At 56.8% G+C, this 10,844-nt stretch overlaps 2 protein-coding genes across 13 annotated transcripts in view; one reads left to right on the top strand and one right to left on the bottom strand.

Annotated features, from left to right (window-relative positions):
• SCN8A (sodium voltage-gated channel alpha subunit 8) overlaps positions 1–4,759 on the top strand; it is a 166,618-nt gene extending 161,859 nt beyond the window's left edge. For all 12 annotated transcript variants that reach the window (XM_051845488.2, XM_051845487.2, XM_051845492.2 and 9 more), the window contains one exon: positions 417–4,759. In XM_051845488.2, coding sequence (XP_051701448.1) covers positions 417–1,564 — 1,148 coding nt within the window. In that variant the 3' untranslated portion in view covers positions 1,565–4,759. The remainder of the gene's footprint in view (positions 1–416) is intronic.
• A 2,164-nt stretch (positions 4,760–6,923) lies between these two features.
• On the bottom strand, positions 6,924–8,859 carry TMDD1 (transmembrane and death domain 1). Its single transcript, XM_051845510.2, has one exon. It carries the CDS (start codon positions 8,792–8,794, stop codon positions 7,913–7,915), a length of 882 nt encoding a protein of 293 aa, XP_051701470.1. The 5' UTR covers positions 8,795–8,859; the 3' UTR covers positions 6,924–7,912.
• Positions 8,860–10,844: the final 1,985 nt, after the last annotated feature.

Raw genomic sequence — 10,844 nt, forward strand, 5'->3', positions numbered from 1 at the left:
GCCTCTCTATGTCACTCAACCTTTCAAACAAATCTTTAAAAACAGATGCAGTGGGATTTCCCCAGTGTGATGAGATGCTCTCGGTAGCTGGTGGGTTTCATCCTGTGAAACTAGACAGATGGTGTGCTCTGGGGTGTGGATGCCCTGGGGAATGGAAGGGGCAGAAGCAGATCTGGGAAGAAAGATGCTCCCTCTGTCCGGGCTGCATGCTGGGCACAGAGGCCTCTGTTTGAGGCTTTCTGTCTCCTTTGACGTGAGAACATGCTATGGTCCTATTAGGCGAGTGCAGATTGTGGAGCCAGGCACTTGCTCTTATTACAAAGCCCTTTGGACTCCAGGCGCCAGGTGAAAAACAAGGAAGGAGATAGGGCAGCTCCAATGTCAGTAACACAACGTCTTCTGTCCCTCGTCCTCAGGCATGTTCCTGGCTGATATAATCGAAAAGTACTTTGTCTCTCCGACCCTCTTCCGAGTCATCCGATTGGCCCGAATTGGGCGCATCCTGCGTCTGATCAAAGGCGCCAAGGGGATCCGCACCCTGCTCTTTGCCTTAATGATGTCCCTGCCTGCCCTGTTCAACATCGGCCTGCTGCTCTTCCTGGTCATGTTCATCTTCTCCATCTTCGGGATGTCCAACTTCGCCTACGTGAAGCACGAGGCCGGCATCGACGACATGTTCAACTTTGAGACGTTCGGCAACAGCATGATCTGCCTGTTCCAGATCACCACCTCGGCTGGCTGGGACGGGCTGCTGCTGCCCATCCTCAACCGTCCCCCGGACTGCAGCTTGGAGAAGGAGCACCCGGGCAGCGGTTTCAAGGGTGACTGCGGGAACCCCTCGGTGGGCATCTTCTTCTTCGTGAGCTACATCATCATCTCCTTCCTCATCGTGGTCAACATGTACATCGCCATCATCCTGGAGAACTTCAGCGTGGCCACGGAGGAGAGCGCGGACCCCCTGAGTGAGGACGACTTCGAGACCTTCTACGAGATCTGGGAGAAGTTCGACCCCGACGCCACGCAGTTCATCGAGTACTGTAAGCTGGCTGACTTCGCGGATGCGCTGGAGCACCCGCTGCGCGTGCCCAAGCCTAACACCATTGAGCTCATCGCCATGGACCTGCCCATGGTGAGCGGGGACCGCATCCACTGCCTAGACATCCTTTTTGCCTTCACCAAGCGGGTCCTGGGAGACAGCGGGGAGCTGGACATCTTGCGGCAGCAGATGGAGGAGCGCTTTGTGGCGTCCAATCCTTCCAAAGTGTCTTACGAGCCCATCACGACCACGCTGAGGCGCAAACAGGAGGAGGTGTCCGCCGTGGTCCTGCAGCGCGCCTACCGGGGACACCTGGCGAGGCGGGGCTTCGTCTGCAAAAAGACAGCTTCCAATAAGCTGGGGAACGGAGGCACGCACAGGGAGAAGAAGGAGAGCACCCCTTCCACGGCCTCCCTCCCGTCCTACGACAGTGTGACCAAGCCTGAGAAGGAGAAGCAGCAGCGGGCAGAGGAGGGGCGGAGGGAGAGGGCCAAGAGACAGAAGCAGGTCCGAGAGTCCAAGTGCTAGAGGCGAGCGGAACCCGGCCGCCGCTTGGAGCTCAGACTCGCGCGGGCCAATGGTTGATGATTGTTTACAAACTTCCTGCATCTTATCCATTCAGAACAGCTGTGGGGACACGAACCCGAAGACCTATGCGAAGCGTACGCTGCTTTCCATGTCACACGGTTGCATCTTGAGCAGTGACCTGCCGAGGGCACAGGACCCCGCTCCCTGGACTCACAGATTTTTTTCTACTGCTTGGGCAGGTGGTTACTGCATGTTCCACATCAGTCAATGCAACTTAGGACAAAACCAACAGGATACAAACACCGAGGAGAGGCTGCTGGGGCCAGCGTTGTCTCCGCCGCAGCCAAAAAAAAAAAAAAATGGATTGGATTTGATTTGATTTTACTTTTTTCCATTCTGTCGATTCTCGGAAGCAGAAAGCATCGCTTTCAAAGTTTGTTTGTCCATGCAAACTATATTTGCATTCTCACATTAGTTAAGCTAAAGCGGCAAAAAGAAACCACACACACACATACACTACACACACTCACACACACACACACACAGTCACTCACTCACATTTAGCCCATGTCATTTAATTGTCAGTTTCTTTGACATAACGCGCATCTTCTCCACATGGGCTTTCCGTGGTTTGGAGATGGGTAGGGGGAAATAATCCGGTTTTTTCCAGGCTGAGGAGGACTTGCTCAGGCCGATTCCAAACATCGTGCTCGTTCAATGCGTAGAAATGATTTGCATGATGGCATGCCGTGATCAGAACTCATGCATGAGATCCATACGCCACAGGACACTACTCTCCTATCCCCTGCATTGGGTCAGCCTCTGGACGGGACCCAGCCCTGCACCGTTCACTGTATCTGGGAGAAAACGGTAAGAGTTCCATCCCGGCTGCAATTTTTTTCTGAGTTCTTAGAAGTCTTTCATACACAGTTGCTGGGTGGGAAAGACCTAACCAATCAATTGACCGCCGCCGCCACCAACAAAAACAAACCCAGTCCAACAAGCAGATGGATCCGTTGCGTGTCCGTGGTTAACAGACTTCTCTCAGACATGCAGCCACTGTTGCACATTTTTTTTTTTTTTTGCAAGATGAACTAATCAGTACTGCTTTGCGGCCAGTACGTGGGGAGACTCAGATCCCGAATGGCTTGTACCATTAACAACACTGTAAAACCAAATCCTAGGGCTGAAAAGAAAAAAAAAATTTCATTTGTATTTTGCAATATTCACGAGGATTGTTTACCTTTCATATTGAAGAACTGACACATACTTGAGGTAGAGATGAAAGCGCTATGCAGAATAGCTTGTCATCTCTGGGGGCCTTCTGCTGGGGTTGGGGGTGGGGTCACGGTGGGCTCGCTTCATTCGGTATCCTGTCTTCCTGCATCGGGGCTGTCTCCCGGCTCACGGGCCCCTGGGGAATCTGTGACCCGGCCTCTCGCTTCTGCAGAGGGGTTGTCACAAGATCACGCCTGCATGATGCCTTCTGCCTCCATTGCTCTTCTCCACCAAGCAGGGCTGCCCTGACCCGCCCAGGTGGGCGAGGGCGGCGGCATGGGGGCGTGGCTGTGGGCTCTTTCCTTAGTGGCTCAGGTCCTGCTCCTGAACCAAGCCTGCTTGGGTTCCTCACTGCACTGGGGTTCCTGAGAAAGCAACCTAGTCGTACGTCTCTAGAATGTTCCAGCTCCTTCTTCCCCCCAACGGGGGCATTCTCTTTCACGCATTTCCCTCCCTGCTTAGCGACCTGCCATTTGTCACTGAGGGTGGCTTCTGGGGGGGAGTATCCCAGCTTGCATTCCATCTCCTGCTGTGTGGAAGTGGGGGTGGGGGGGTCCGAATCCAGTGACTTAGCCCAAAGCCCCTGCAGGCTGCTGTTGGCTGTGTCTGGGGTGGGGGGGAGTCTACCCAGAGACTTGAGTGCAAACAAATTCTTCCCGAATCATCCCACAGAGGGGGAAACAGTCCCACCCCATCTTGGCCACGCACCAACCTGCCTTGTAGTGGAAGCACCTTGGAAGCTACCGCGCAGCCCACCTGGCTAGTTTTGCATAGAACAAACCACGGCCAAGTTAGGACACAGAGCTCCGCATCTTTCAGACCGGCTCTCTTAAGCCTGCTTCTGCAGTGTTGTTAGAATGTTCGTACTACACCCAATACCAACCGGGGAAGGGCATTCTCTCCATGCCCCCGCTAACTGCTAGGACGAATGTATAGTCACGTGTACAGGCTCTTATTGTAAACAGCACAAAACAAGCTGACATGGTAATTCTTTTTTTTAAAAAAAAAAGGATTATAAATACTGTAAGATATCATTTTATTTTATTGGCATGCCTTTTTGTAAATACAAAAATGACTAACTTATTAAATAGGAAGTGGCTTCTGGCTTATGCCATTGTCATGTTTATTTTTATTTTTTATACTTTTCTTTCTTCTCAGAACATAGATGCTTATCAGCCGATGTACATCCCCAAACCAGACAGACAGACAAAAAATTTTTTATCGCTAATGGTCTTTTCCAAAATGACATATATATATGTGTATATATATATACACATATATACATATATATATATTTGTTCCAATGTGCAATAAATTGTAACCACTTCTATGCAAGATCTGGCTAAACTCAGTAAATTGTTCTTAGGTTTTGAGATAGACGACAGGGTTCTGTGGTCCTGCTTAGGTACGCCGAGCACTCGCGCCAGCCGTGTCCCGAAGCTGCTGGAGCCTGACCACAACACTTGGGCCTTGCGCACCGACCGCCATCAGCCAGCTTCCTAGGAAAGAAGCCCCCTGCCCCTCCGCTATCTCTGAAGCTTTACTTTTCTTTCTGACTTCTCCCGCCCCCCGCCCCTCCACCTGCTCACTCGCTCACTCACCCACCCATCCCACTCAGCACTTCCTTGGTAGTAACCGACACACCATCACCAGCAGTCTGCACCCGCAGTTAACAGGCACGGAACCAAGAGCAAAAGTGAGGACAGTGTCACACGTCCTCGCTGAGTGGGTCAGCAGCCAATCAGAAGCAGCAGCAGCCGCAGCGTCACCACACACACACACACACACACACACATGCACACACATATAGAGATATATAAATAGAGTATAAATATTTATTTTTTGTAGCCAGGTCCTTGGTGCAGTATTTATACCCCCACAATCCACCTTTTAAAAAAAAGGACAAAAAAGCAAAAAGACGCGTGCAATGCTGTTCATCTTGGATGCAGAGCTAGATGCGTGACTGCTGCCCGCAGGCGCTGGTTTATATGTGGAGACCCTTCCTCCCTCAGCCTCCTGGGGCTTTGAGAGGCTGAGAGCAGGGAGAGGCTCTGGCACCTGCAAGGGGAGGCAAATGCAAACTCCCCCCGAGGGGGCGGGGCAGCCCCTGGAGCGCCAGCACCCAGGGCCCTCTAACTCCTCGCCACGACCAGTGTAGACCGTACCCCCTAGAAGCCAGCACCTCCCTTGCATGAGCAGTGGCCGGAAGCGCATCACTATAGAAGCGAAAAGGAAGCGAAATAAAAACGAGCCTTTTTTCCTGTACAAGGGAAGCCTGTCGTGGTGTTTGTTGTTTGTCCCAATTCTTGGGTCCTGGGAGGGGGTCTGGGAACTGGGACCGTAGCACTCTTGGGGGAACAGGAGTCAGAGGCGTCTTTGCAGACGCCCAGGCCAGAGCTTGGCGGGGAGAAGAGCCAGGTCCTGCCCCTGCCCCCGGGAGCGCACTTCCCACCCCCACTCCATTGCATGCATTTCTCCTGTCTACTGGGCTGGTGCTCCAAGGCCCACCCAAGCCCCCTCCCCCACCATCGGCCGAGAGATGTCAGCCAACCCAGCTGGACTGGCCTTACTTTTTTTGCCTTCTCACCAGAATGTTAGGAGACGCCTGGCAGCCTCCCCTCCACGCCCGCTGACCTGGCCCCCTCCTGGCCACCCCTTCACACTTGCACGGGGGGCGGGGTCCCGGCTCCGGGTCCTCTTCTCCCTCCCCCTGCTGTGGGGACCTCTCTCTCTCTTCGGGCCGTGTCCCCTGGCCCAGAAACACTCTCTCAGGAGGATCTTGTGCCCACTCTAGTCCTGCTCCACGCTGAGAGAGACGGCAGTAGGTCAGGCCCCCTCCTCCCCTTCCTCTTCCTCTTCCCTGGGCTCCCCCCACCCCACCCACAGCCTCCAGGCCTGCTATGGAGGCCAAGCAGCCATTTGTGACTTCAGTCCCAGGCATCTCCAGGCGCGATGCCTCTTTTCTGTTCTCAGATGCTGCCCAAAGTTTTGCAAAAAGCTTCGTTCATTTTCAGGTACCTCCCCCCTTGCCCCCCAAAAGAATGAGCTGCAACCGTCAGCTAGGGGGACATCAGGAGTGAAGAGGAAGCCTGGGGTGGCAGAGGCCCCAGGCCTGCACCGGCGTCGGCCCTGGGCTTCCTAGGATGCCCGCTCCCAGACTGCCAAGATTTCCCCCGTTAGATGCTCCTGAGGCACCCCTGCCCCTGCCCCTCCCCCCTTGCTGTGTGCTGTGCATAGAGGCTCCGTGGGGGTGGGGCGGGCAGCTGTGCACATGTGCTAGTGTGTGTGTGTGTTTGTATGTGAAGAATGCACATAGGTAAAGGGGAGTGTGGCCCAGTGGTTCCAGAAAAGGGACGGAACCGTGTTCTATCCCTGGCTTTTGGCCGCTGGCTCGCTGTGTGGCCTTGGGCAAGTCACTTAACCTCTTCGTGCCTCAGTTGCCCCATCTGTAAAATGGGGGCAATAATACTGACCTACCTCACAGGGGTGTTGTGAGGCTTTACGTCCATGTTTTGTAAAAGCGTTTTTGAGATACAGAGGCCAAGGCACTAGGGAAGGGCAAAGCCTTGTTGGTCTTTGGAAAGATGCAATGGTACCATATATGCTGCTATTCTGAGAGCCATTTAAAACTGCACTGCTCCAACCACCCCCGCTTCTCATCACCAGGACAGCAGGTCGAGAACCGTCTTTCCTTTCACTTGCTTCTGGGCTCTGTCGTTTACTCTAGACACGGAATTCTTCCCCCCCACCCCCGCCCTCCGCTGTATCTCCCGCCCTCACCCCCCCTCGACTTGTTCCCTGTTCTGTTCATGAGGAAATGGCAGAAATCCTTGAGAAATGAGAATGTATCCGTGGATTGGAAGTTTCTAGTCTGAAATTTCAATTTTACTTTGTACTGTACATCTTTTTACTTTAGAATTTGCAATAAAGGGTTACGTCAATCTTGTTTTCAACTCTCCTCTTGGACTGGCCTGTCATTCTGTCCTGGCTGTCACGCCGAGAGCCCCTTGGGCCCTCCCACCCCGAAGGACCACGTGGAGCTCCTCTGTTCCCCCCAACCCCCACCCCCACCCCCGTGGGCTGGGAGCAGAGGGGGTGTGTGCGCGCGTGCGCACTTGGGCTGGCCCTGCCCTCTGCCACTCGCTGCTTGGAGGTGGGCAGAAAAGGCTGGGGGCTTCAGTTAGAATACCAAGAGGCCTGGCCCGCGTGGAGAGGACACCTGGAAGGCAGCAGGCCCCTGGAGTGAGCACCCCTCCTAGGCCCTGCACACTCCAGCAGGGCCTCCGTGTAGACCCCAGCGGAGCTGCAAGTCCCAGGTCCCTGTTGGCATTTCTCCGGCTCCCTTATTGCAAACACACAGTGCTCCCTCGGGACTGCAAATCTGATGGCTTGGGGTTCAAAAAAATCGGACGATGGGGCAGGGGTTCGTTGAAACAGTTAAAAGACCGCCCCTCGGGAAGGCAAGCATCCCATAGGCCAGCGCCTGGGTCACAATCCTCGCTCCGCTGCCAAAATTGCAGCTTCCTCTTCGTGAACATGCGGGGAGGCAGCAGGTGATGGCTCAAGTACTGGGGTCCCTGCCTCCCACAAGGGAGACCTGGATGGAGCTCCTGACTCCCCGCTTCAGTCTGGCCCCGCAGCTGTTGGCATTTGGAGAGTGAACCAGCAAATGGGGAGATACCTCTTGCTCGCTCGCTTTTCAAATAAATAACAGGACTTTTTTTCCAAAGCCAACTGTGCCACCACCTTGCGGTCTCCTTGTGTGAAATGGAGATGCTCTATGGGGCTTCTGGGGTTTTGAAGAGTGCATGAAATGATGGCTGGGACCCCTTAGCACTAGGGCCAAGCACACAATTCCTGCTCAAGAAGCGGCAGCGCTAAGTAGCAGAGAAGAAAGAGGAGCCACGGCTGGCACGCAGCGGGAGGTCTGTCCCCGGCCCTGGGACGCAGGCACCAGAGCTGGGGGCTCGTGGGCTACGCCTCCCACTGCCAGTGAATGGACAAACCGACCGCTCCCTCCGTGCAGTGTTTTGTGACTTTTATAATCCGTGCGAGGATTGCGCTGCCAGTTCACAGTGGAGCGGGCGCCTCTGGCAGCGCTGCAGCCCAAGCCGGGCGTGTCCCGGCCCTACGTCGGGGCGCCCTCAGCAGCGGCTCAGCTTCCCACGAGCCGCGCCCCTCGGCGGGCCTGAGCCGGAAAGCGTCGGGAGGACCCGGGCCGCTGCCCGCCACCCACAGCGTGAGCAGGAGCAGCAGCGCCGCGGTGCCCAGCGCGCCCGCGAAGCCGGTGAGGAGGCCGAGCGCCAGCGGCCCGACCCAGCCCGCGGGGCTGCGCTCGTATGGCGGCTGCGGCAGGCGCTCCAGGATCAGCTCCAGCTCGTCCCAGTTGGGCTCCGAGGAGCGCCGGGAGCGCCGGACCGGGCCGGGCGCCGGGGCAGGTGCGGGGCCGGCGGCCGGGGGCGCGGCGGGGCCCGGCGGCCCCACGTAGCGCTGCCCGAACTTGCGCAACTGCAGCGTCGCCTGCTGGTGGAGGTTCTTGCCCAGCTCCCGAGCCACATCCGGGCGGCCGCAGCGGCGCAGGGCGCGGGCCACGCGGTCCCAGGACAGGGATGGGGCCTGGACAGCCAGCCAGGCCGCCAGCGCCTCCCGGCAGCCGTCCGACACCGCGTCTGGGTCCTCCTGGGCCTCCCGCCGCCGCCGCCACAGCTGGCCCGGCGACCCAGATATGGGCCTCACAGGCCGGGGCCGCGCCAGCCGATCCTCAGAAAGTCGGGCCAGCTCCGCCTCGAAGTCCGGCTCTGGCGCCTGCAGCAGCGACCGGAAGTGGCCGCACTCCTCGGGGGTCAGCAGCTCGGCCAGACGGATGGCCGCATGAGGGCCTATGGCGTCCAGGGCCCCCGCAGGACTCAAGGTCCAGCCCCAGAGCGTCAGAACCAGAGCCGGCGCCGCCATAGCCGGTGGCGGGGACAGATTGTGCGTGCGCTGGCGGGGGGCGGGGGGTTTGCTCCGAATGTCCGCGGTGGGGGAGGGGCCTCGCGCCTCGGATTGTGGCAGGGAGGGGCCTGGAACTCTTGGGGCTGCAGAACAGGGGCAGATCCCGGACACCCAGGGACGGGGAGGGGCGCCCCGAGGAGGGTCTCCCCCAAAGGCAGGAACCGGAGTGAGAGGCTTCTAGACTTGAAACTGAGCAAGTCCCCTTGAGGCGGCGGCACTTAAGCCACCTGCTTGGTTCATCCGCTTCCCACATCCGAGCGCCTGGGTTCAAGTCCCCACTTCCTATCGGGGCTGCCTGCTACTGTGCACCCTGGGAAGTAGCTGGTGGCACCCGTGTGGGAGGAGATTGAGTTTCTGGCTCTTGGTGTCCTTTTGTGAGCATCTGGGGAATGAACCCGCGGATGGGAGCCGTCTCCCGCTCTCTGCCTAATAACTGAGGAAGTCCCCAACGTCTCTTCCAATCCATCTGCCACCCACAGAAGCCTGAATCCTCTGCTCTCCACTACCCTGCATCTCTCGTGTCCCATTCTCCCACACCTGCCTTCCACCTGTCCTCTGGGTACGGGAGGCAGTGCCTCCAGTCCCCCCCACCCCCCCACACACACACTAGGAGCCGGACTGCTTGAGCCGTCAGCTGCTGCCTCTCCAAGCTGGGTATGGAACAGAAGCACTCCAGGGGAGGGTGTAGGTGTCCTAGCTAGCTAGCATCTTAACCAGTAGGCCACATGACTTCCCCCTGGGGGTGTGTGTATTTTTTTTAAAGATTTATTTATTTGAAAGGCAGAGTTACAGAGAGGCAGAGAGAGAGAGAGAGGTCTTCCATACACTGGTTCACTCCCCAAATGGCCACAATGGCCGGAGCTGGGATGATCAGGAGCCAGGAGTTTCTTCTGGGTCTCCCACATGGGTGCAGGGGCCCAAGCACTTGGGCTATCTTCTACTGCTTTCCCAGTCACATTAGCAGGGAGCTAGATCTGAAGTGGAGCAGCCGGGACTCAAACCGGTGCTCATATGGGATGCCGGCACTGCAGGCGGCAGCTTTACCCGCTATGCCACAGCACCAGCCTGGGTTGTATTCTTAAGTGATCTCTCAAGCTTTTCCCATCTGGATTGGGGGCTCTCCAGAAATGGTGGCACGTGCCACCCGTGATGCCTGCACACAGGTAGCGCAAGATAAACCAGAGGGGTGGGAAGCAGGCTGGACCTCCAAGCGCCAGGACTGGGATGGCTGAATGCCCCCACGTCCAGGAACACCCACATTTGTCTGCGAGGGGCAGCTTTGCTGGCTTTGCCTCCCGCAAGCCTGTGCACCTGGGTGTACTGCTCCCCTTGAGCGCTCATGCATTCTCAAGAATTTTGCTTCGAGAAGGAGGCTCCTACCCTAGCAGTTCACACACCCGTGCCTCACAGTCAGAGTGGGTTCCATTCTTGGCCCTGGCTCCGCCCTCCTGCTAATGCAGAGTCTGGGAGGCAGTGGTGATGGCTCAAGTCCCTGTCACCTATGTGGGAGACCTGGATTAAGTTCCTGGCTCCTGGCTTCAGCCCAGCCCAGCTCCTGCTGTTACAGGCACTGGGGACTGAGCTAGCAGATAGACACACACACACACACACCCCGCCCCATTCTCTTCCTAAAGGTTTAGTTAGAGCACTCAGGGGACCTCAGGGAGCTGGGGGCCAAGCCTTTTAAAACCATGAACACAGAACTTTCCCAGCAAAGGTCCCTCATGAATTTTCAGTCTCGTCAGAGGCTGGAGGCTGGGCACTGGTGGATGGTGGGATGGTGGCCCAAGGATCACACGTGAGCTGAAATGCTGGGACGTGGCTGCCCACTGCCTGCCTTCCCTCCATTGCAGGAAGGATGCTCTGATGCCTAAGGGCTACAGCAGGGTCGGGTTCATTCCTCCTCCTCCTCTTCTGCCACCCCCTTTCCTGTGTGTTCACTCACTCACGGCCTTCTTTGCCCCAACACTGCAGCATTCTGGGAGATTGCCCCAGACAGGGCTTCACA

Source organism: Oryctolagus cuniculus, chromosome 11 (assembly GCF_964237555.1).
Source record: "Oryctolagus cuniculus chromosome 11, mOryCun1.1, whole genome shotgun sequence".
Taxonomy (NCBI): domain Eukaryota; kingdom Metazoa; phylum Chordata; class Mammalia; order Lagomorpha; family Leporidae; genus Oryctolagus; species Oryctolagus cuniculus.

What these genes read in the sequence shown, in the direction of transcription:
- TMDD1 (XM_051845510.2), bottom strand. Translation starts at nt 8,794, where the DNA reads ATGGCGGCGCCGGCTCTGGTTCTGACGCTCTGGGGCTGGACCTTGAGT.